The 27,504-nt window shown below is 39.5% G+C and overlaps 1 protein-coding gene across 4 annotated transcripts in view; it reads right to left on the reverse strand.

Annotated features, from left to right (window-relative positions):
- Positions 1 to 27,504, reverse strand: part of PTPRG (protein tyrosine phosphatase receptor type G) — a 705,739-nt gene that overhangs the window by 30,606 nt on the left and 647,629 nt on the right. For all 4 annotated transcript variants that reach the window (XM_081072430.1, XM_081072431.1, XM_081072429.1 and 1 more), the window contains 3 exons: positions 24,532 to 24,623; positions 13,867 to 13,958; positions 6,740 to 6,836 (listed from right to left, as the gene is read on the reverse strand). In XM_081072430.1, the coding sequence (XP_080928556.1) occupies positions 6,740 to 6,836; positions 13,867 to 13,958; positions 24,532 to 24,623 (281 nt within the window). The remainder of the gene's footprint in view (positions 1 to 6,739; positions 6,837 to 13,866; positions 13,959 to 24,531; positions 24,624 to 27,504) is intronic.

Here is a 27,504-nt window from a genome sequence, read left to right on the forward strand (position 1 = left end):
CCACCTCTAGGGATGACACACCCAAAAGGCACAGTGACATACTCTGGGCAGGCACCAGAGCCCTCCTAAAGCGAATCCTGCTCCGTACAGTCGGCCTCTGCACCACAGCTCCTCCACTGTAGCTATGGCCAGTTCTCACAGCCAATCAGCCTGAGGGTCATTCTCTCCCACAGATGTACAAACAGCAACCAAGGCTCAACTACAACAGGAGGGCACACATAACCCACACAAGGGACACATCTGGAGCACCTGACAGAGGTGACCAGGGAGACTGTGCCATTGGGCCCCCCAGGACACTTACTACGTAAGGCCACTCTACTAAGACCGGGAGACACAGCAGCCCTACCTAATACATAGAAATAAACACAGGAGGCAGCCAAAATGGGGAGACAAATAAACATGTCCCAAATAAAAGAACAGAACAAAGCTCCAGAAAAAGAACTAAACAAAATGGAGACAAGCAATCGTCCAGATACAGAGTTCAAGACACTGGTTATAAGGATGCTCAGTGATTTCAGGGAGAACTTCAACAAAGAGATAGGAAACATAAAAAAGAACCAGTCAGAAATAAAGTCTACAATAACTGAAGTGAAGAATAACATTAGAGGGAATCAACAGACTAGATGAAGCAGAGTACTGAAAAAGTGATTTGGAAGAGAAGGTAACAGAAAACACCCAATCAGAACAGCAAAAAGAAAACAAGAATCCAAAAAAAAAAGAGGATTTTGTAAGGACCCTCTAGAACAACAACAAGCATACTAATATTTACATTGTAGGGAACTAGAAAGAGAAGAGAGAGACTGAGGAATTGAAAACCTATTTGAAGAAATAATGATAGAAAACTTCCCTAACCTAGTGACAGACATAGACATATAAGTACAGGAAGTGTAGAGAGCCCCAAACAAGATGAACCCAAACAGGCTCTCACCAAGACACATCATTTTTTAAATTTCAAAGGGTAATGAGAGAATCCTAAAAGCAGCAAGAGAAGAGCAGGTAGTTACCTACATGGAAGCTTCCATAACACTGTCAGCTGATTTCTCAACAGACACTTTGCAGGCCAGAAGGGATTAAAAAATCATGGACCTACAAGCAAGATTACTCTACCCAGCAAAGCTATCACTTAAAATTGAAGGACAGATAAAGAGCTTCCCAGACAAGAAAAAGCTAAAGGAGCTCATCACCACCAAGCCAGTATTAAGTGCTAAAGGGATTTCTTTAAGAAGTGGGGAAACAAACAAAAAATAAAGAATATCAGCAATAAAATGGCAATAACTGTGTGTCTGTCAATAATCACTTTAAAAGTTAAATGCATTAAATGCTCCAATCAAAAAACATAAGGTGGTGGAATCGATAAGAAAACAAGACCCTTACGTATGCTGTCTACAAGAAACCTACTTCAGATGGAAAGACACACACAGACTGAAAGTAAGGGGATGGAAAAAGATATTTCATGCAAATGGAAACAAAAATAAAATCTGGGGTAGCAATACTTATAGCAGACAAAACAGAATGTAAAACAAAGGCTATAACAAGAGACAAAGAAGGAACCAGTAATCCCACTTCAGGGTATTTATCCAAAAAGACTCGAAATACTACTTCAAAGGGACATATATATCCATCATGTTCCATTGCAGCACCGTTTACAATGGCCAAGATACAGGGGCAACCTGGGTGTTCATCAATGGATGAATGCATAAAGAAGAGGTACTACATAGTATATCCAATGGAATGTAACTGAGTCAAAAAAGAATGAAACCTTGCCATCTGTAACAACATGGATGGACGTACAGTAAGTTAGACAGAAAAAGACAAATGCCATATCATTTCACTTATATGTGGAAACTAGAACAAAGACAAACAAAACAGAAACAAACTCACATACATTTTGATGGTTACGAGATGGGAGGAGGGTTGTGGGGTATGTGGAAAAGCGGAAAGAATTAAGAAGTACAAATTGGTAGTTACAAAATAGTCATGGGGATGTAAAGTATAGCATAAGAAATACAGTCATTAATACTGCAATAAGTATATATGGTTTCAGGTGGGTACTAGATTTATTGAGGTGATCACTTTGTAAGTTACATAAATGTCTAATATAATATAATAATATGTTGTACACCTGAAACTAATATAATATTGTATATCAACTGTAATTGAAAAATAAAAAATTATCAAAAAAAAGGCTAGTGCCAAAAGAAGTCCAAAAAATCGATTAGCCTACACATGAACGACAGAGTATATCAAGCACGTTTTGATATACTCTTTACATTCTTGGAACTGTGAATTGTTTTTGTAGTTCTGGCGAACTCTCAGACTACAGCTGATATGAACAGAGATGCCCCAAATGAAAAATTTCTCCCAAGGCATCTGGAAACAAACTGCCCTGCCTTCGCAGCATTATACTGTCTATTGTTATTTTTCAGACTGACAAGTAAAAACACACATTCTCCAAGTTGCAAAATTCATATTTAATTAATGAGGTAGTAGAATGGCTACTAGTAGAGGAGGTGGGGGGGAGGCATCCACACGTACCTTAAAAGCTGTGATGGCTCTGTAAGAGAAGGCTTGTCCTACATTGTTTTTCTGGCATATTCCTGGACTAATTTTACTTGTTCCATGACATTTCCAAGCTACTCTTTGCATTAATATAGGGGTAGACCAATGTGACAGCTGATATGCCCAGAATCTGACCAAGTGGCCAAGAGAACACCAAAACCCAACTCTGAACTTATGAAAATAAAACCACATGGAATTCCAATTTGTGAAAGTAAAACCAGAAATGAACTTGTAAAAGCATAACCACACCTGACCGGAGATGGTGGTTTTCCAGCAGAATACCATGACACTTGGTCACATCACACAGAAGAAGTTGCTTTGATTTCCTCCCTCTTCTTATCCAAGGCAGTGGAGTCACTAGAAGTAAAGGTTGCTATGGTGGAGAGAATGATGCGTGTGGATATATTCAAGGCACATATGTGTACATAGCCCTGCCTGATGTACATGGATAGAAATGAGTTCTATCCATATAGATGGACAAGTATAGATAGACAAGTCCACACAACCTCAGCAACATGAGCCTTGACTGCATTGGACAACAAATACTGCCTGCCAGAGTCAATTCATTCAAAGACTTGGAGAGAAAAAAAAAATTTGATTCTTCTTACTTGTTCTGTCTTTTACCTCCTCATTCTCTTAGACAACTGAAATAAATAAATACTCTTTTTTTTTTTTAAATGACTTGAGGTTCTTCTAAAACTTTATTTACGAGAAGAAGTAAAACTATATTCTTGGATGACACGTTCTTGTATTTAGAAATCTTAAGAAATCCACAAAATATAACTATTAGAACTAATCAATGAGTTCAGCCAAGATTGTAAGACACAAGATCAATATATAAAAATCAACTATTTCTACACATTAGCAATAAACAATCTGAACACAGAATTCGACAATTCCATTCACAATAGCATTTAAAAGAATGAAATACTTAGAAATAAATTTAACAAAAGTGCAGTGCTTATAAAATGCAGACTATGAAACATTGTTGGAAGAAATAAAAAATGACCTAAATAAATGGAAAGACATCCCATCTTCATGAATTGGAGGCCTTAATATTGTTAAGATAGCAATGCTCCCCAAAGTAATCTACACATTCGATGCAATCTGTATCAAAATCCCAACTTTTTTTTAGAAATAAGTTGATATTAAAATTCATATGAAAACACAAGGGACCCAGACTACTCAAAAAAAATTTTGGAAAAGAAGAAAGTTTGAGGACTCATGGTTCCAATTTCAAAACTTATTACAAACTTATCATCAATAACCAAGACAGTGCAGTATTGACATAAGGATACACCTTAATGGAACAGAATTGAGAGTGCAAAAGTAAACCCTTACATTCATGGTGAGTTAATTTTCCATAAGGATGCTAAGACAATTCGATGGGGGAAAGAAGAGTCTTTTTAACAGATGGTGCTTGGACAACTGGATTTCAACATGCAAAGAATGAAGTTGACCCCTACCTCACATCATTTACAAAAATTAACTCAAAATGGATCAAAGACCTAAATATAAGCTAAAACCATGAAACTCTGACAAAAACATAGGTGTAAATATCCATGATCTTGGATTAGACAATGATTTCTAAGATATGACACCAAAAGCACAGGCAACGAGAGGAAAAAATAGATAAACTGGATTTTACCAAAATTTAAAAAATATGTGCTTCAAAGGATACCATAAAGAAAATGAAAAGACAATGCACAGAATGAGAGAAAATATTTGCAAACTCTCTATCTGATAAGGGATTTGCATCCGGAATGTATAAAGAACTTTACAACTAAAAAAAAAGACAAGTAATCCAATTAAAAAATGGACAAAGACATAAAGCAGAATGAAATCTTACCATTTGCAACAATATGGATGGACCTAGAGAACATTATGCTAAGTGAAATAAATCAGAGAGAGAAAGACAAATACCATATAATCTCACTTATATGTGGAATCTAAAGAAAAAAATAAATGAACGAACTAATCAGAAACAATCTCAGAGATATAGAGAAAAAACTGAGATTGCTAGATGGGGAGAAGTGGGGATAAGGGGGAAGGAGAGGGTATTAGAAAGCACAATCGGTAACCACAAGATTGCCACGGGGTTACAAAAGTCAATCTGAGGAATGCAATCAATAACGTTGTAAAGATTTTGTAGGGTATCCGATGGACACTTGTCTCGTTAGGGAGACCACCTCAGGGACGACATAGATGCCTGATAACTGCACTGTATACCTGAAACTGAAGCTGAACAATAATGAATGTCAACTATAATTTATACATATACATACATACACACACACACACACACACACACACACATATGTATATAGTTACAAGAAGTGGAGTGCAGCATTAGGAATAGAGACAGTGGAAAAGTAATGGCCGTGTGTGATATCAGAGGGGTAGTGGATGGAGGGAGCGGGGTTGTCACTGTATGAGGGATATGAATGATAAACGTCTAACTAGTACATTATTTTGTGCACCTGAAACTAATAAAAAAAAATGTCTTCAGAAAAGAAAAAATGGGCAAAGAATCCAAATAGAGATTTTTTCCAAAGACAATATACAAATGGCCAATAAGCGCAGGAAAAGATGCACAGCATCACTAATCACTAGGGAAATGCACATCAACACCACAGTGAGATACCACTTCCCAGCTGTTAGGATGGCTCTTACCAAAATAAAATAAGTAAATAAATAAAGTGACAAGTGTTGACAAGGATGTGGAGACATTGGAGCCCTTATATATTGCTAGTGGGAAAGTAGAATGGTGCAGCAGCCACTTTGGAAAACAGTTTGGCAGTTCTTTGAAATGTTAACATAAACTTACCATATGACCTAGCTACTCCATTTTTAAGTACAATGCCAAGAGAATTAAAAATATATGACTACACAAAACCAGGTGTACAAATGTTCTTAGGGGCATTATTTGTAATAATAAAAAAATCTGAAACAACTCAAATGTCCATCAAATGATACATGAGTAAACAAAATGTGGTATATCCACACCGTGGAGTATTATTCAGCCATAAAAAGGAATTAAATACTGACACAAGCTATAACATGGATAAATCTTGAAAACATCATACTAAGTAGAAGTCAGCCGCAAAAAGCCACATATTGTATGATTCCATTTACATAAAATGTCAGAATAGGCACATTACAGAACGTAGAAAAGTGGTTTCTAGGGACTGTGGAAAGGGAGGGGTTGGGAGTGACTGCGAATGGGTAAAGGGGTTTATTGTTAGGGTGGTGAGAATGTTTTAAAATTAGTGGTGACAGTTACACACAAAAATCTGTGACTATAACGAAAAAATCACTGAAATTTACTTTAAATTTAAGTCAACTTTAAATGAGTGAATTCTATATGGGATGTGCATTTATTACCTCACTGCAGTGTTAAAAACTATCTACAGTAATGTTCAAAGTTCAATGGTGCAATTTAAATGCACCGTTACATAAAATTCTGTGTACTGTGTTCCTTCAAACCGTGCATGTTAACCGTAAACATTTGCGCTCCTGCCCTTAATGTCAAAGAACAACATTATCTGCCAGTGACCCAAGCTCCAGTGTCTAGGAAAAGTGGCATTCAGGCCACAGAAGTAGCTGGTGCTCTGAGGGATTCCTTGAGGCGCCATAAGAATCTACTTGAGTCCTGAACCTCCTGACCCTGGCAATATGTGGGATAGAACAAAACATGGGGGCCACAGGGACTCGAGGTCCGTAACTGAAGGTACAGACCAATTCCCTAGTCTTAGGAAAGGTGGGTTTTGAATCCAACTTATTTGATTCAATTCTCAGAATTTCTACTATGTGTATTAAAAGACTTAGCTGTCATTGGTTAAAAGCCATGTCAAGATAACCACATGACATTAAAATTTTGGTTCCCGGCGCTGGATGTAGAATCAATTCCATGTGAAAACCATGAAGCTCAGGACACTTTCTTTCAATCATCTTATTATTAAGCTTACTGAGAGATCTGACAGCTTCATGAAAGACTAAGGGGGCAGAAAATGCCCCCACTTCTTCCTACACACTGTTGAAGACGGGCTAATGCGAGGTTAACTTGCAAGTGTAGTTCTCTCTTGGCATCCTGATTCTGATTGCTCGGCTTCCGGCTTACACCCAGCATGAAGATTTCATTTCCTCGTAGTTGAAGAGAGTTTCAAAGTTCAGTACTCACATGCTAAAATATTGATGTATCTGTTTTTGTGCTTGTTATCTGGATGATTGGAATGTTCTGCAGTGATGTTCATATCAGCTGTACAGCGCTGGACTTCCTAGTGAAGAAAACAGCAAGATTTCAAAGATTTTTAGACACACTTCAGATGTTGAACAACAAGGTTGGAGAAAGAGAGTAACTGTTTACACCCAAAAGCATAACTTACTCCTCCCAAGCCACCGCCAGTGTTACCTCCCCAAACCCAACTTCAGAAATAATTACTACTGACATATTCACGACAAACCTGTGAAGGATGGGAACAAGATAAAAGCATTTCATTCTTTACTAACTCATCAATCACCCACTTTATTATAGATTCTGACGTAGGCATGGGAATTACAAAACAATATCGCTTTTTGGATATGTCAAAGTCTGATGCGCGAGAAAAACATGCAAAGAGATAATGAAAGTCAAATGTGATTAACAGAAAAGAGGCCTGAAGAAACTAAGATGGGAGCATGGAGGAAGATGGGAGACGAGATAATTTCCGAGTCCTAAAGGATGAGCAAGAAATTTCCAGTCAGATGTATCATCTCCACCATGATTTGTAGTATGTTTACAGGTCATAGAGCTTCATTTTATAACTGTCAGACAGCAAATTAACTATAAAGACTCAGTCCTGACATGACACTAATATACAGCCCAATCAGTTGTCATATCTGGCTCAAATATATGTCTCTGATGAATTATTTGGGAACGTTAATTTTATTTAAATTACCCTTCTTTAGAAAAACAGCAGTGGAAGAAGTAACTCTCTTTGCCATGGACAGAAACATCATCCATTAGCCTAGAACAAGGTTGTTGAAAAGTCAATTTTTTTCTCTCCTGTGTGCTTCAAACCCAAGAAAATATGGGAGCTAACTAATAAGGCAAGTCATTAGCAGTGCACAGCTGCCGCAAAGAGCAGGAGCAAAGTGACACAAAATTATCAGGAGAAATGTTTTACACGTAGCAGATGTGTAGGAGCATGCAGACTTTTTCTCACAAAGGAGCCACATGGCAATTACGGATGTTTCCTACAGTATTTACATTAGGCATAATGAAAACAAGGAACTGGCTGTCTTTTTTATGCACAGACTACTTCTCAGTGAGGAGCCCCTCTCTTCTCTCCACGGAGGAACTCACTTTTCTCAAAGAACTTAAGGTATAAAAACATAGGGGCCACTATTAATCCAAGACACCGTATGCACGGACTCCTTCTTATTGATTGCTGTATATTGAATTTTTCATAACTGTGGCCCTTCCCAGTTGTCCATTGAAAAAAGAAAACAAAAAGCCCCACACGTATTAATTCAACACAGCTCTCTGGGAAAAGTGTGTATCATGACAACTCTTACTTTTTTCTTACTCTTACTAAATGTGATAAACTCTGGTATTTTCTATTCTACGATCGTTTATAACCCATGGTTTGACAAATGCTGGTTTAAAGGGGCCTAAGGCTGCCTATGGCTCTTTTCTCTGAAATAAGATAAAGTGTTTGGCACCAAGTAATGAGTCTGGTATCTTCACATCTACAAGAACATAGCGACGAGAGCCATGTTCAGCATACTTGGGGAGCTGGCCTCTGAGAATTGCCTTGAAAGCCTGAGCTATACTCAGGGGCAGAAAACCTTTGGAAATAGATTTGTAGTCTGGAAGACACGAATCCAGTCTATACATAAAACCCTGAAATAAGTTGACTTCCTTTTGTTTCTGCATTTTGAAGGTCAAACTTCCGGTGTGTACCTCTTCAGGGTTGCGTTGCTGAGATATCTTCTGCTGAGAGATTTCAGCTTTTAGTGCTTTTGTTCAAGATTCGCTTTGTTTGTTGATATTTTTCCCCACTGTGTAAATCTGACCACCCTAGCTATGGACTGAGGTTGAGCCTCTATTATGATATAATGCAATTGACCAAGACTGCTTGGGAGCAGCTGTCTGCACTGTTTAAAGCAGTCATTCAATATGGCCAATCAAACTCTTTGTTATTTAAAACCCTTGGTCTGATCCGTTGCCTCTATTTCACTTTTCCAATTATGTGAATGGCAGAAAACAAAGAATAGTCATAAATAATGTTAAATCTGATTTTATTAGAACCCAAGGGGTTTGCCTAAGGCTTTCTGATTTTGTCTTGATGATAATGCCATCTGTAATTCCTTGCAGTACCACTTGGCTCATTTAGATGCTGATAATATCATCTGATCCTGGAGTGGCTTTTCTCCATCAGAACTGGCATTTCAAAGTAAATGTGATTTTAATTGGTGTTAAAATCCTTTGAAGTGACACTGGCCGATGGAGTGTGTACAGGAAAGTTACCTAATTCAGCACTGACAAACAGTTTAAGATTGAAGCTTGTATGTATTTACTGTCTACATAACAAAGCTGGAATTCTCAAAATGAATATTCTGAGTATTAACAGGCATACAATTAGAGCCAACTGGAAACTGAAGATTTAAAATAAAGTGAAACAAAAAACCAAGCAACCAACCACTAAAGTTGATATACTCAGAATTCTTAGGAGATGAAAACAGGCTACATCAGTTCTGCCTGGAGTTGACATGAGAGGTTGTTGAAAGGGAATGTGGAGACATACTGTTCTACCACTCTTTTGCTCAATTCGAAAAAATAATTGAATGAAAACACATTGAGAAATCTTTCAGATTACTCAGGTTCACAAAGCAAGCAGAGAAGACAATAGTTTGGGCTTGGTGACCCAATACGTAGAGTCTGAGTTCAGGCAGCCTACAGTTGTGTTAAGAGCACTGTCCCACAGAAGACTGATGAATGTAGGTCATGATTACAGCCCGGTGCTTCAGTGTTGGATGCAGGTGCTGGTCACGATATATCTTTCTGCCTCCACTCTCCTCTGCTCAGGCTCCAAACAACTGCCACACTGATTTTCTACAAATATTGCTTTGACTTTATGCTCTTACTCCGAAACCTCTGGATAGATTCCACATTGCTTGACCAGGTTTTCAAGTTTCCATCCTGTCTTTCACCAACTCCCTGCCCAAATCCAGTCAGTTTTAACTCTGTGCCTTTGAAATGACCAGAAGGTTTCCCCATCTTTCCTTCACTGCCATTTACCTTGCTAGGAATGCCTGTCCTTCTCTTCCGCTATCCATATCCAGATGGCTTTCTCTAAAACCACTGCCTTACTGCCCTAGAAAGCCAGCCCATCTTTGGAGTGTACATCGCAATGCCTATCACACTATAGCAGGTCTATAAAATAATGGTTTTCTATACAATGTGTGAAATTTGGCAAACTCACTATCCCCCTACTCTTGGTAAGAAGCTCAACTTAACCAACCACGGTTTTCTTCATAATAAGGGTTTAAAAAAATTTTTTTTTCAAGACATTTAAGACCGAACCTAGACATTTTGTCACTGAAGCTCAGGAAGCTTTACAGGGTCGCTTTCTGCCATCCATCTTGAAGGCGGCCTTACACCTCTGTTCCTGATTATGTCACGGGCAACACTAGAAGTCTGCACTGGACATAAAGTGACTGTGGCCACTGGTCCCTCAGCACATGGGCTCAGGTGGACAACGCTTTGTTCTCTTGATTTAAGATGAGCAACTGGCCCAAATTTAGCTCAGCTGGAGTTAATTGTAATGGAGGTGATGCCCCAAGGATCTCGTCATGGGGGATTAGGCCTCTGGCCTGATCTCTGCGCTCAGCCTTTAAATTAGTGAGGCGCCGGAGCCCCGCCTATTAATTCTGTCGCCCCCTAGAGCCTTGCAGCTCCCTCCTTTGGAAAGATTACGCTACCATCGCGCCTTTGGAAGCCTCCTGGGTTATGCCTGTGGAGGCCAGGGAAGATTGAGGTTGAAGTCAGCTCAGGTAGCCGAGGGAACAGAGTCATGAAACACTATCCTGACACAAGGACTGATGTTATTTCCAGTGACTGCAAAATCTGCTAGAGGTAGAATGTCGCCAGCTTTTCACAGTCTCCAACATTTATCTGACAGGATCAACAAGCTTGCTTTCAGCATCACCTTTAGACAAAGACTCAATATTGCCAGTGAGTCATTTTTCTCATTTCCCTCCAAGCAGTAAAGTTCTGAAAATATGACAGCTATTCGCCATCTTGCCCCTCCCCCCCACTTCCATCCATGATTTTTAAACAAGATGGGGCAAACAGAACTTCTGGTCAAATACCCAGCCAAAATTCATAGCAGCTCTTCTCCTTTGCACTCCTCCCCTTAACTTGCTTTGCCCTCTGTCTACTTCAGCTGTGAACACTCTGGCCTCCACCTCCACCAGACTGAACTTGAGTGCAGTTTCATCTTTGTATAGTACATGATGTCCAGAGAATAACAGGTACTCCTAACTGTTAGATGAGTTGCTGTGTTTCCTATTAATGGACAAATATCAACTATCATGGGGTATTTCCCTATCATCTTATGATTCGTTGACTAATTTTAAGATTTTTATAAGTCAGATTATCAGTGATCTTGGAAGGCTCTAGACCAAAAAGATCACGTAATGGGGCTCCTAGTAGTCTTAGTGGGGGCTCCTTATTTTGGCTGCTCTCCCACCTGCTTTTCTGCCAAGGCAAGTGTTGGCCCTTCAGTGGCATGATCAGTTTTAGGCAATCACTGGTAATCTTGGTTTTTTTCTTCTTCTGACTTCAGCTCATTATGAGACACTGTAATGAAAGTCTGGAGGGTGTCAAAGTTAAACATGTAGACTCGCTTCAGAAAGCCCTGGTCTAAATATGTAATTCTGCTGTTTCAAACAGAGTCACCCAAAGCCTCAGTGTTCTCAGGGATCAAATTTCCTCATCTGTAAAATGGGGACAATAGAACAGCACCCACTTCATGGGATGACACCGAGGACCTAAGGAAATGCCAGCCATCGTCATTCCACATAAAAAGATCTGGAAATCTGGGGTTGAGGTTACTACTCTCTTTCCATAAAGGTTTGTTTTGTAGTTTTAAAAGTCACACAAGATCTCTTTTCCTGACCTTTGTTTTAGAGCTTATTCCTATCTCTTGTGGATAAAACAGCTGTTAATACTGTCTTATATATCCTGTTGTCAGTTTTCCTTTTTAGCAGAGCCATCAAAGAGGAATAATGCTACTGGTTTTAAATACTTCAGATTTTCCCTAAATTAGAAGATGACCATATATTAGTAACTTTTTATACTGTATCTCCCTGCCCCCTCCCAGCCCCCCTTTATGTTGCTACCTCACTGTTCTTTAAAGAAAGGATATTCTTCCTATTCTGAATAGCTCTGATTTTAGATCTTTCAAACCAGGAAAGATTTTGAAATGACAACAGTAAGACAATGCTTCCCTCCTCCCTGCCCTCCCCACTCCCTTCTTATAACTACCAGCTAATAATATTTAAGACATACAGTTTAATACAGCCTACAAAACCCAGCCACAGTAATTTTTTTTTTTTGGATAGAAATAGGGTGCAGATGCCCAGGATTTGTTAACAGGCATGATCTTGATGCAGCAAAGCCCATTTTAAGTCAGATCAAGTTTACAGAGGTGTAGCTGATTAGTTTGAATAATTAAATGGTGTCAAAACCAGCTGTGATGAATAGCACTGGGGTCTCAAATCATAAATAATTGAGAAACTGGAGTTGCATTTGATCGTCCTCATCAAATTCTGTCCTCTAGAGGATAAATGTTTGTCCTGAATACCATCAACATTGTTAAATGCCTCAATATTCTTGCTCAGTCATCCAGCCAACAGTCAATTGAACTAAATCACTTTAGCACCACACACATTTGCTGTCCTCATGAATACAAAATGTTTGACTTTAAACCGTGTTCTTTGTAGTTGATCAGGCACCTTTTTGGTAAGCATCTAACAGCCGCATTAAATACCTGACATGTTTTGTTTGTTCCATGAAACATATGACTTTGCAAAGTAAATCAGAAGGTTCCTCTCTACCACTTTCGCTTTGATTCTGCTCAAAAAACAAAAACAAAAACCAAAAACTAAGGGAAAGACTTTATTTAAAATGAGGTGTCAATATAAATGCTCTCGTAAAGGCCTTTGGGGGCTCCGAATTTGCACAGAGACAGGAAGGAGCTATTAGCTCTATTTCTATTTCTCATCCTCCATGCAAAGTAATTGCACCTCCCAGCTGCATGGCTCCTAGACAGTCTCAAAGTGCTTACCTTTCATTACTTCCTTGGAAGCTCGTAACCAATTTTGTGAAAAGAGCTGGGCAGGTTAGTCATGATCATCATTTCCATTTTAAAGTAGAAATGAGACAGAGAAAGGAACCGACTTACCCAGAAAGCTAGGAGACAGCTGAGCTGCCATGAAAACTTGGCCTCCTCGGCACAACTCTTGCTGCCAGAGATGTGCCTTAGTTAAGCGCCTCAGTGAAGAAAAGGGCAGTCTGTTTAATAGCTCCTCATCTACACCCTGTCACTGCTGAACTGGCAGGGAACCTAGAGTTGGCAGGGGGTGCAAGCTGCTCTCTACCTTGCTTCCTACCCACCAGTTCTGAAAATCCAAAGGCTGTGTTAACCCATGTCTTCTCTCCAAGGATTAATCATCAGGACAATAACAACCACCTTTGCACGGCTTCACCGTTAAGCCAGCCCTTTCAAAGATGTTGAGCATTCACTTTTCCCAACAACTTTAGGATGGAGGTGACATTAGCACCATTTTTAGAAACGAGGAAACGAGGGATGAGAGTGGCCCGAGGAAAACGAAGCTCACTACTGGTGGAGCCAGCACGGCGTGTCTCAGAGTTCAAATCTGCTGTGTCTCCTACCCCTTATGCATCCTGGAAATGACAGGAAATTAGGAGCCCTGTCCTTTGTATTAGGGCTGTTGCCCAGGTCAGAATTAAAATGAAGAGAAAACCTGAGTTTGCCTCTTTTTTTTTTTTTAACCACTAAGCCACTGTTCTTCCATAGAAGTGCATATCCAGGACACAGGTAACCAACTCCCTCCCTTTTACCTAATTTTTATTGGGCAAAGAATGCCTGTTAAAATTATAAATGTCATAAGTAAGGAAAAGAAAAATGTCTCTGCTTTCCTCATTGTTGTGCTTGGAGTACATTCGTTTCAAGTTTACAAAAATCTCTATAAAATAAGAATTAGGTTTCTGGAAATGAATTTCACATTGAAACATACCTCAAAATCCTCGGAGAACCCATGCTGGTTATTAGAATAGAGCTCACCAATGTGTTTCACAAACTGTTTGACAGGAATAGCTTCCATGTCATCTGTGGAAATAAAATGGTATTCAGAGTCACACAGAATACTTCCACAGAACAAGTAACACAGATAAGGGATTACCGAAGACAAATATTTGATTTTGGGAAGGAGTCGTTACAATTGTATCACCTGAAATAGATGTCCTCAAGAAAATTATCAGGATTTATTTTACATGAGGATCTCAATTATGATTTTGAATGCCAATAAGCTAGGTTAAATACAGTTTTTAAAAAAGGTACTTTGCAAAGAATTACCTTTTTTAATATTCAAGGCAATTTACATATTTAAATTAATCACACTCAACTAAATGTCTGATTTTATCAAGGGTACTTATTTGTCAAGAAATGTTATCACAACCTAGGGTTTCTTTATTTTAAATTGCTATTCAGTGGAGTCTAGCTTGAAGTTGGAGCAATTAAGTTTTATCTCCAATCTTTGAAACCTATGCAATTTTTATACACAATTAGACTTCGGGTACAATGCCATCTATGTTTAACTGTTCAAAATTTGAGTTCAAGACAGCTGTGTGCACACGATGCCAAATAACCAGTTTGGCTGAATTAACTGGATTTTTTTTTTTTGTGTTGACAGAATAGGTATAGAATCAGGAAGACTCCACATTCCCATTTACTGTAGGGTCACGTCACAAGGATGTTTTCAGGTCATGAGCCCTCAGTATGTTTTACGCTGATTTACCCAGATCTGATTTGATACTTGAATAATGCTGTAAAACTGCCACACCCCACTAACGGGAGCTCCCCAACCTCTTCCCTCTCTTCTTCCCCCGACCCTCCCCCACAAATATTTCCTTTTAAAAATACTCCGCTGAATTTGAGATAAACAACAGACATGACATTTACTTTATTCAGAGTGAAAGATCTTTGGCAAACGCACAAACATCTAAACTGCCACAGATGCTTTTCTTAGCAAAGGGTATGAAGATCTGTATGTGTAAATGAGGTCCTACTTTGGCAAGAATGGTATAGATCCAGGCCTGACAATCTGATTTCTCTTCATCTGGTGACAGTTAACATTGACTATGTCATTCCTTCTCTACTTTCTTTCGAGAGAGCAAAGCTCTAGGGTGGCTTTTTGCATCTATTGACATTTCAAACTTGAATCATTCTTAAGCGGAAAATAGCATCTCTTATACTTTGTTTAAGGAAGGTGATTTATATGTTCATAATCCAAGCTGCTTAGCATAGAAATGTTACTTCAAATAGGTGGTGCTCTGTAAGCATAAATTCTTTCTGTGTGAACAATTAAAGACCTAATCATTTTAATAGGCCACCTTATGAAAAAAATTGCCAAGTTATTTACAAATATTTCAGGATTGAAGATGTTCATGAATATGCAATCATTTTGCACGCCCAAGAAATCTATAGCTCCATAATGATGTAACCAGCATTAACAAAGTAAGCAGAGCCAAAATGTTTCCCCAGAATATTTAGCAGAATGCACAGTTCAAGAAAAATTTCCAAAATTATCTGATTAGTTCACTTAAAATGTTCAGAAGTAAGCAAATTCTAAAATAATTATCAAGTGGCAAAGAAATTATTTTACGCTGAGGAAAGGGGTAACATGTACAATGTTGGAGAGTCTCTAAAAGATTAACCCAAGAATAAACACATCTTCAGACAGAGGCAAAATAAGTGAGATGGGACAGAACCTAGCCTCACAAATACTCCAGTATACAGACTGCAGCATTTCTCTCCTATTTATTTTGAAAGACTCAACATTGTTTCCAAGGGCAGAGTGACATCATTACCAGTGTTCACAGTTTGAGGACAACATTCCACAGTGACAGTCTAGAATTGCAGATTCCTAATAGTTATGCAGCCATGATTAAGCAGACGGACTCTAGTTCAAAGTAACAAACTAGAGCTACTAGAGCTATTTTACCGTCAGCTTTAGAGCTATTTTACTCTACAAGGTACAAACCACAGCATTTTAAACGGCCTACCTAAAGTCATTAAAAAATGCTTTTATGTTAACAACTTATTATTTTTTCCTGCACAGTGTTCAACTATAACATCCCAGCTAATGCCATACATGCCCACAAACCAGTCTGCCTGCTACCCCCATGGCCAGAAGCAGCAAAAATCCAACAGAGCTCAGTATGATAATCATGACAATATCTGACTCATGAGGCTCTCCAGTTTGCTTCTTTATCCAAAGAAGTCTAACCATACCCCTCCAGGTTTCCAGGCACCACCAGTAATATCATAAAACTGCCAGCCAGCCAGACACACACACACACGCTGTACTGACCACCATTGGCTACCCAGATAACACATTATTTGTCTTTTAATCAAGACAAATGAAACTAAGGGGTCATAAATCTTTTTCTCAATATTAAGATGAATATAAGGCTATGACTAATTAGAAGTCCTAATAGTTTTCCTCATATAGTTTTTCTATTAAATTTCTTTCAACATGAGCCAGATAATTATAAAATTGCTATTATCTCGCAGAGGGCCAAACAATTAGGACATCCTCATAGACCTGAGCTGCTCCATTTTTATGTGGAAAGACCCTGTGTTATAAGAAGATATCTATCTGTAAGATGTTATTTGTACCTAAACATCTGAGTTTCATTAATGAATGCAGAGAATATTAGCAGCATAACTGTGGACCAGGCACTTTCTATGCCCTTTTATGTACATTATTAACATGTATTATTTTCATCCTCATCTTACAGTTGAGCAAACAAAATCAGAAAAATTAACTGAAGGCTGGAGTATGGCAGCGAAAGCTGGCCACAGACCCAAGGTAAACAGTGCTCTGACTCGAAGAGAATGGATATCATCTGGGCACAATGAATGGGAAACCACTGGACGAGGCATTTACTGAGGCCCTAGGACTCAGCCAGATAGTAGGGACATGGTCTCTGCCCTTAACAGTGATGGCCATAAGAAGGTGAGTGCCAGGACAGTGCGTTATTGCACGTTGAAGACACAACAAGGGCCATAAAAGGGACAGATTTGATGACTTAGGTTGAGAGTAAATGTCACTCATGTAATAGTCATGGGGGAGAAATATACAGACAAAAGGTGCGCTGGAATCCAAGTGAAGATGTTTTCACTAACTACAGGTTAGGTGGGAGATTGTTATGGTATGACGAAAACGGCCTGGTGATCGAGTTGGTATAACGAGAAGAGAGCTACCACTTATTAAGCCCTTACTGGTTGCCTGGGACTGTGTTAAATACTTTTCATACATTTATCTTCACAAGAACTAGGTAAAGCGGCCATTGCTACCCTCATATTACACATAAGGAAACTGAGGGAACTTGTCCAAAGCAACACAATCACTAAGTGGCAGAGCTGAGGTCTGAATCCTGGTGTTCTGAACCCACAGCTTGTGCACTGTCGTGGGTGGGATGCTGTCTTCATTCTCAAGGAAAAGCAAGGAATGAAATGTTACTTTATAATTTTGTGCCAAAAATGTTATTTGAAGAATTTTCCCATAACAAAGGTTTAAATTAGGCAAAAGTGGGACCACTGCTGTTAGCACTAAATCACCCCATTAAAATGTTTGCCTTAGCTGGTTGTGAATCAGCACCTGAGAAGTGGGCTTGTGATTAAATAATATTATTTATATTCTATTCCAAGATGGTAGCCTTTTGTGTTTGGAATTCCATTCTGTAGGTAAACGGTTTTTTATTTTGGCCAATCTGCAACAAAACGTCCTTATGCACCACTTATGATGAAGCCTGAAATTAGTCTCTGGTTTGTAGGTTCCCAAAGCAGAACATTAGAAGCATTAGAAGTGTGTGTGTGGGGGGGTGAACATCGACTGAGAAGAAAGTATCAAAGCTGAGAGAGTCTAAGGAGCAAAGAAAAAGAGCTGAATAATGTAGACCTCAACTGCAACACCGCAGGAAATAAGGAAAAATGCATTTGAACCTAAATAAAAGTTGTTTCCAAACTCTGCGGTTATGTGTGTTTGTACTTGCATTTCCCACCATTGGAGGGAAATCACCCATACTTTGTCTATGCTTCTAATCTACTTGCATATGCTAAATTTGCTATTTCTTTATCAAAAGGAATAACAGATAAACAGAAATGGAAAAAACTTAGCTTTCTTGTCTGCAATTTTGGGTTTTGATATTCGAAAGGAAATATCAGCAGCCGATGCTTCCCCTGAAAAGCACCACAGGGAGGCACTGTCTAGGGCCCAGCCCAGGACGTTGCTCTGCGGTAGGTTCTGGCCTGTGCTCAGTAAAATCGTGTAGCTGTTACTCTACCAGCCTCCGGTGATCGGGCGCTTCCTGTGTCTTAGGCACCAGAGGCAAAGGTGTGAATGGAAAAGCCAGAGCCAGACTGCCTGGCGATGTGACTTCACCTCTGTGTGACTCCTCATCTGTAAAACAGGAATAGTAGCAGTGCCTAATTCACGAAGTGCTATGGAAAGTAAACTAGGTAACATGAGTACTTATAAGAAGAGTGCCTGACATTTAGTAAATGTGTAATAACTGTGACTTACCATTAGGTGCTAGCTGCTTTATATGTATGACCCTATGACCTAGGGGCTGTCATTACCTCCATTTCATAGATGGGAAAACTGGAGAAGAGAGACCAAGTAACTTGTCAAGGCCCACTGTCATAATCAAGTGGGGCTAGGCTAACTCCAGAGCTGGCTTCTTCCACCTTATGTGACCCCTCTAGACCTTAATTTGAACATCCATGATTAGAGAGGGCAGAGAACCATGTAATACATTTTAAAGAACCTTTCCAAGAGAAAGGGCTGAAATGAATCACTTTGGCCTTAAGGGTAAGCGTCAGTTACCCAGTTACCTGGGAAACTCACACTGGCATTCTGGTCACCTTGATGATGCCGGATAAAAAGTATTCTAGTATTTACCTTCCTACCAGGACGCTTAGTGGCCTGCGTTGACTGGCTTAAGGTCTGTTTAAAAACTACTCCTGCTTGCTTACTTTGGCAGTGGGTGGGTACACATATAATTACCATTACGATTCCAGAGGGCCTTAAATCACTCACTCTGTGACCCATCTCTAAATTTCATTTAACCCACAGCAATGACCTCAACCATATTCTAAATTCCAACCAAATCTGTCCGTGATCAAGGAGAACACATAAAGTCACAGTACAATACTTGGCAGAAGTCAATCCTGCTCAGAGCTTCCCCCACAACCATAGCGCATAACTGGGCTGTGGTTATCAGATACTGATAACAATTCCGCTAGTGCACAGATCTCGATTTTAGGATCTCAGTCCCCTTCTTGTCTGCCTTCTCAGTCTCCAAGGCCAAGCTCAGGCCTCTCCCGATTCTTGGTAATACATCTGTGGCAACTTAGGAAGATAAAGCAAATATGAACTACAAGAACATTATCGACGTGTTAGCTCCTGAGTTAGGACACAACAAATAGATTTTTGTCCAGACTCTTAGGATGCAAGGAGTGTTGTGGAGATTGGAACATTTTATTTCCTGCCATAAAAAGAAATATCTTTTCATTTATGACACAATGAAGTCAATAAAGAAAGGGCTTCATTACAGTCAAAAGACCAATGAATCTCCTTTGGAGATAATCTCTGTATAAATAAAATATGCCAACAAGGTTGGTTTAATCCCAAGGGTTTTAAACTGCATGTTTAAAACCCTTTTATATGCTGGCACCCTGCTGAAGCCGGTGACCTTCCAATTATTAAGATGTATTTTAACTGCTGGGAAGGCATGAATCATTTCTGGATTTCTAAGCTACTGGTTAGCACCAACATTTTGTTTTGTAATGCTCTTATTAGAAAGTTATATTTTCTAATTTCCAGAGAAAAGCATTTATAAGGACATATCTGTGTTTAACAATGTGTACACTTGGAAAAGCCCTTGCAATATTCTCTATAAACAGGTTAATTTCATCAGCTAAGTTCTGATTTTAAAAAGCTATATATAATGAAAGTCTAAAAGAATAACATAATACAGTGAATATAACTTGTAGTTGATATATGTACATAAGTCTTCATTAATAACTGCAGTGAAAATATCATTCAAGTTTGTTGTTTCACAAGAATATCCCCAGGTTGCAAACACTAGATTTTAAGAGTACTTGTAGATGTTCAGAATAATATGGATGTCAAAGGACAGAAATTTGTGACCACTTCAGTATCTTAGAAGATGGAACGCTTATGGGGGCACTGCCAGCTAGGTTATTACACTCAGTTATGTTCTATCCTCACACACTAAAAATGAGAAACCAGTAACCATGGAACATTTGATTGTGAAAAACAGTTAATGGAAAATGAAAGAGCCAAAGCCCCTTTCATTCTCCTACAGAAATCACAGTTTAACTTATCTGAGGGACTGGCAAGGGGGGCAGAACACTTTTCCCATATATCGTACAGGGAGCTGGCACTGTAGTTCAAACTTTTTGTGATGTCACTTCTACAGAGATTGGACCCTAACCTCAAAAGCACTTCTAATGTGGCTAATTAACCTCAGACACCATATTCTGTCTTGAGCATTTCCACATTTTACATAAGTGCAGGTAACACCAGAGAAAAAAGTCTTCACTCTTACTAGACTGTGTTCCTATAGTGAATCAGAAGAACACACTGAAGAGTCTAAATTCCTAAATTTGTTAAAATTAGTAAAATTGATTAACTCAAGATTCCTCAAAAATACCTATAAACTGCTGTCTCCAAATGCTGACTATCAAAAGGTTAGGAAAACTTTTCTTAACAATTTGCCTGTTTTGTATTACTTTTCTAAAGTCAGCATAACTTACTGATTCTACTTATGCTTTGGGATTTAAAGACCTGAGCTATTTATTTATGAATTTTAACCACAGCAGAATCATCCAAAAGTTGCTGATTTAGTGTCTAAATTTATTCAACGTGTTTGTGAATTGCTCCTTAAGACAGTTAAATCACACAGGCTTATTTTTGCATAGGGAATAGGAGTATTGGAAGACTGAGTCTTTTCCTTAGACAGGAAGAGAAAAAAAAATGAAAACAAAGGTGAGAGATTTTTTTGATATGGAGGAAACTTCAACAGAAGAATTATGGAACACTCTCTAGGAAGATGAAGGAGAATTTAATGCAGAAGCAAATGGTCAGTGCTAGTAAAAGAAGAAGTAATGATAAAGAGCAACTCAGAAAAAAACTGAAGAGAATATTCACATTTTGAATTTGAATTCAAATTGCCTTGATTTAATGAAGCAATACTCAAATGAAGAGCCTGAAGACGAGATATGAGAACTGTCAGAGCAGCATGCCAAGAGGTGGCAGAGCCATTTCTAAGCATCTGTGCTTTGAAGTCACACACAGAATTCCAATGCTTGCTTCACCATTTATCTACGCAACCTCAGGCAAGTTACATAATGGTTCTGAGCCTCAGTTTCTTCATCTGTAAAATGGGAAGGTCAATCGCACCAGTCTCTATAAAATTGTCGTTGGTAAATGCTCAATAGATGGTGATGATGATGTTTTCTTAAAAAATTTCATTGTAAAGGAAGTTCTAGGAGTGGAATATATTATACATTTTACAATGCTGACCCAGGAGCTGTTTTACAACAGTTTGGTACCTGAATTTTCCATCTCACCCTGTTGCACACATTTTTAACCAGTATAATGCTTCGGTTTATTAGTAGTTGTGTGGAGATATCTTTTTTAAAATCAATTATAGAAAATGAGCTCAAGTGATAAAATAAGTTGATTAATCTGGGACCCAGTAGTCTTATCATTAGGTTTTGAACAACGATAAGATGTAACTAAAATCTAATGGGCAGAATAAGTATTCCCTATGAGCTGGATAAATAGCCTGTTAGTTTTAGAAATAAGAACAATTAGGTAATTCCTAAGGTAAATCATTTGAAATGATCCCAAGGAGGTCTCCATTAAAAAAATTTGTGTTAAGTTTTAACAGAGTGAAAATAACAAATCTATTAAAAATTGTTTTTCTTATAATGAATTTTCTTACTCAAGGCACAGCTTGTACTGTAATAACTAGAAGAGACCATAATAATAAAGAGAATAATAGATTGTTAAAGTGCTTCATAAATGACAGTAGTTGATAAATGTAACTATTAAACAGGATGGTGGAGTTTTAAGAAAAATAAGAAATTGTGATCACGTTGGAAATTTTTTAAAGAAAGATCACGTAGGGTATCTCCTTCCCAGTTATGGGTGAAATAAGTTTATCTAGGTATCTCTTCATAGTTAGATACTTGTGAAAGATGTATCTATTATGCCAAGTGAGGTACAACTGCGTACCATGGATTTCTCAGTCACTGGAGAAATTGAAGACATTTTCATTGCATGTACCAGTGATCGTGAATTAGGAGAAAGTCACATTAAAAGAAAGGCCTTCGTGCTTCCTACTCACAGGTGTGGCAAGGCAGGTACGGTAGCTGGCATTTTCTGAGAGTTCTGGTGAATGGCGAGTCCTAGAGCCCAGGTCAAAGAGAGTGGCCCACCCAGCCAGGCACATCCAGTGGATGTGGTTCAGGGTTAGGGACAGTCTTAAACTGAGGACCCTGCCATGCTTGTTTCCAGGGCTGCAGGATGAACAATATGAACAGTACCGTGATTTGGGAAGGCAAGCTTCAACAGCTGACACTGCTGGCTTACATTATGGTTTCCAAAGTGCTTTCACACACATCATTTCCTGTGATTTCTAAGGCTGCCTCACGTGCAAGTCGGGCAGACATCCTGCCCCTTTACAGACTCTGAAAATAAGGCTCAGAGAGGCCAAGTCATTGACCAAAGGTTTCATGGTAAACACAGGGTGAGATCCTAGGTTTTCTGATTCCTAATCCAGTCGGAAAATAAAATAAAAACTGAAACCAGCCCAAGAAGTATCTTACTATTTAACCTTTTAAAATGGATTTCAACTGCCCAGCTACCCAATCTGCTTTGTTTGTCAGATGAATTAGCTCAGAGAGAGAGGTTCCCAGGCATTTCCCAGAGGTCAACAAAGATTCTAGGTGATGTAAGAGGAAAACGATTACACACGTGCTACCGCACAAATCCAGTACATTCGACAAAACTACTTATTGTATGAGGATGGAAGACTGATGATTCCTTTTCCGCTTCTTCTCCTCTCAAAGGCAAGAGTGCAGTTTCCTCTACCACGAATTAAAGGAAACGGTTAGTAGAAAGGACACAGCAACACAAGACCTGTTCTGTGTACATGGGAATCATTTAGTGGTCACAAAATAATCCGATGAGAACTAGATTGAAGACTTTTCTGTAACCCTTCTGTTTCTGTGTGACAAGCATTCGTGAGAGAAGCTAACCAGATGGGGAAAAGAAGGCCAATTCCAGCAACGCCTAATGACTTAACAGGTACAGACACATAAAGGGCCAAGGAAGACCCCAATGAAAATGCACCTAGTGATTTGCAAACAATAGAAGCATTCCCTCCTGGTCCTCAGAGGATGACTATACTGCTGAGCTTCACAGCTTCACAGCCATGGCCTTTTAGGAACTTTCAGGAAGGTTTTCTGACATTCATTCATATTCATTCTCTCTGTCTCTCTCTCTCTCTCTTTCCCTCTTTCTCCCTCTCCCTCTCCTTCTCTCTACCCCATCCCTCCACCCCCCATCTTTCACTGAGATAAGGAATGCCTGCTATGTGCCAGGTATTATTCTAGCACTAAGGAGACACCCCTTTTCCTTTATGAAGCTCTCGTTCTTGTGAGTGGACACCACAAACAAACAAGTATAATATATGGCATATAAGACAGTGACCACTGTTCTGGAGAATGAGGCTGATCAGTGGGATGGAGAAGCTCGGGTGAGAGGGAGGTGGCCCTACAGTAAAAGTAGTACCTCTATTTACAAAACGATAATTAATGTCAAGAGGGTGGAGAGATAAGATATTTAAAGATAGGTACTTACAAGCACATAATGAAACACAGAGGAAGAAGTTCAAATTGGGCAAAAAGGAAGGGACACCAAATAAACGTGGTGGGGGCCATCTTCAAACCCCACAGCCTATGTGTCACAACTGAGCCGCGGCTGAACTTCTAAGTGGCTATGGCATTTGCTGGGATTTACTGCAGTGCATCCCATCAGTCTTTACTCCTACCGTTAACCGACTGTTCTATCTTCCTATTAAACGACAAATGAAATATATACACTGGACCAAGAACATATCCCTAGACATCCACACAGACATCATAGGAACCAGAACTTCCAACTCTAACATAAATTATTTTCAGAGTAAGGAATCATAGGAGAAAACTCACTTTAAAAAGATGTGTTGCAAATTGTGATTTTTTTAAAAAAGCAAGCACAAATTGTCTATCAAAATGAAATTTAGTCCAAGTAGACTGCAAATATGTAAACATGTTTTCTCCTCCCTTTTTCTTTTACTGTTACTTCCCTCCCTTGCAGGTATTAAATCAGTTATTTGTTCCTCTTAAAGAGGATTTCATTACTTTACAGATATGTAAAGGAGCAAAGATTTAATTAAATTACCCTTAGTTAAGGACCTCTTAAACTGAGCAAGCTTCAAAAGGCTATACAAATATTTTGTCATGGCTGTCACATACAACTGAGAACAAAAGAGAAAAACAATTAGTCCACTGGAGAAATAAGAGTAGCGTCTTAACTTACCCGGAATAGGAATAATAGGAATACTTTCATTGGGGACCACCCGAGGTGAACTGCTATCTTCCACATAGAAATGAGCTGTCTGAAAACATTTTCTGTGTAGGAAAGAGAAAACATGCAAACAGTGAGACCACAGAAACACACTTTGTTTGAGTTCATCATTTTTCAATTCTTCCTTCACAGATTTCCCCAGCTTTAAATATCACACAGCTGACTGAGTAACAAAGTAACAAGATACAAGGACAACATTCAGCCTATACCAAGAACCCCACATAGCTGAAGAATATCCATTTTTATTTTATTTTTTATTATACCACACCTATTGTGAGAGTCAAATGGGAAAGGCTCAGTAATGAACCACTCAAATACATGAAAATTTGGCACAGACAGAGAAAACTTGCTGCACAAACTGCTAGGATTTACCCACTTTAATATTTCTAAATTTGAGGTTACAAAGGAAGGCTTTACTATTCTAAACCCTCAGCACCAAGTTCAAAACCACACCTCGAACCCTCCCAAATGGAGTCATCAAACGGCCCAAGGACACAATAGCACCACAGTGTTAGTGCTTTGCAAAGGCCCTCAAAGCTGCACGCAGCTTTTTAAGGGGGTCAGAGGGCTTCAAGGGGGCAAGCACTCAAAATCAGAGGCCCTTGCCGGACAAAATCGGAGATAAGGACCCGAGTCCCTCAAGTGTCATCTGCTTGGTTTGGTTTGGTTCTGTTTTTACCTGGACTTCAGGCAAAGCAGGGAGCAGACACTGGTCATCATAGGACAGGCAGTGAACAGAAAAGCCATCGGCAGCTCACTCAGCCTCTGCTTACTGATGCTGGCTGGCCCTGGGCTTTCCAGCACGCACGTCACTGCTCATTGCGGCCCTAATGAGCTGCCGGAAGCACAGGCTGAATATTTAATGAGGCTGCTCAGCGTGAATGGCTATTGTGACCAGAGCCGGGTCCCTGTTCATCTGGCAGAGGGGCTTCACAATAGCTGGCCCTACTGCTGGGTCTTTTAGCCAAGCAGGCGGCATCCTTCTGGTGCTCTGTGACTGGGATCCATCCTTCTCTGGCATCTCCCACCAAGCCCCATTGATACAACAGCCCAGCTTTGCCTTTTCTGTACTCCAACCACTGGAGTAAGTCAACTTTTCTTCAGTGTTGTCTTTGCTCATCTAATCAAAAGTGTCCTGGGATGATTCTGTTGGGCAGACTAGGTTTCTGTGAAGCCGAGGAAAGGGGCTGGGGGGATGGGAGGGCTGGATAAAACAACTCTCTAAAGCAAAGGGGATCTCAGCGGGAGTGGGGAGACCTCCAAGTCCTACAGATTATTCTACCTTAGCTTTGTATGGAGCTATTATAACCGCACACAATTAGAAATGGTCGCATGTCACAGTGTGAGGCATTTTTCTTTAAGCAGTGCCTATTTTCAGATGGAAAGAAGCTCTAACCAATTGTACATGTGGGCACTGCTCTGGAAGATCTGGATTGCGGCTCCATACCATTAGGCGATCTGAACATAAATCACTGCCACTCTTGGCACATGTCGCGCGGGACTGCCCTTGCCGAGCACTGAACAATGATTTTTTTCTAGGAATTGCTTGGCATTTGTAATATAAATAATGAAACAAGTTGTCATCACTTGTTGTTTAGCTGCCTTTTACTAAATTTGGAAAGAACACCAGTCTGACGTAAGCTATAAGGATATGAAATGCACAAAATGTCCTAGGGTTCTGGGGGTAACTAAACTTTCTCCTGAATGTCAAATGATGGAAATCCACATGAAAACATGACTTTGACGTTTGAGGTAATAGCTTCTGTTTCTAAATTGGTCATCAAGATTTCTACTCTTGCATTCCTCCATTCGTCCCTTCCTCCTGCCTCCCCCACCCCACCAACTTGCACGGATTTCCAGAATGCAACCTTTAAGTTAAAACATAAGTTATAGACTTCACAGATGAGCTAGAACTTTAATTGCTCAGTGTCATACCTAAGAAAAACCTGCTTTTGTTGAGATATTGGACCAGTTAAGTACTTAGTAGCTCCAAGAAGAACTCTACAACATTGAAACAAACGTGAGCACTCCTTACAAGGTCAGACTTTAACCGGAAAACAAAACAAAACTCATGGGAAAAAAAAACAAAGAAATAAGTCTATTTCGAGACAAAAATTACTGTGCCTCTCACATTTCTAAAACATAAAGCAATTAGTAAAAAAGAATAGTCACTGGCCAAGGTACTGTTACTGTCAAGTGATTTGGAAAGGATAAACTATACTGGAGATCCCTTTTCTGGAAGACAAGCACACAGCTCACCCAGTCTCTCAGTTACATGTGTAGGGAAAGACTCCACATTCTCTTGGAAAAAAGCAGTGTGGATCAAAGCAAATCACACTCCAATGCCCCATGTGCTGCTCTTTACAATGGATTTTCCCTGGAGCAAAACAGCTCTGATTGCCAGAGAAGAGCACTGCTCTGGGGCTGGAGGGCAGGCCCCACAGCTGGGAGAGGCTGCTCACAGCTGCACCTAGCTGCCCTTCACACACACAAGGGCCGGGGAGGGCAACTAGCTACAGAAGACCTTTGGGGGAAATGTCTTCACTAAGAATAAAGGTTTCAGTGGACTCAGCACACGTTTGTTCAGCACCCACTGCACAGCAGGGAGTGTGCAGATAACACATTCAACACATTCTTTACAATCGCCCAGAAGCCTTAAAACCATTCCGTAAGGCTGGCTTAAGCATTCCGGTAATTTAGAAAGAATTACCTACATAATACACGGTCTCTGCAGAAAAATTAAGAAGTACAAATTAACAATAAGAAAAAAATCCACTAAAATTACCCCAAATCCTCTTCATAGTGATGATTAACATTTTGGGATGTTTTCTGTCATGCTTTTCCTCATTCACTGTTCCTTGATCACTGATGATGAGGGGCTAGGACCAGACTGATAAATAAGACAGACAAGGTCCCTGCCTCATA

The sequence above is a fragment of the Rhinolophus hipposideros genome, assembly GCF_964194185.1.
Source record: "Rhinolophus hipposideros genome assembly, chromosome: 14".
NCBI classification, from domain to species: Eukaryota; Metazoa; Chordata; class Mammalia; order Chiroptera; family Rhinolophidae; genus Rhinolophus; species Rhinolophus hipposideros.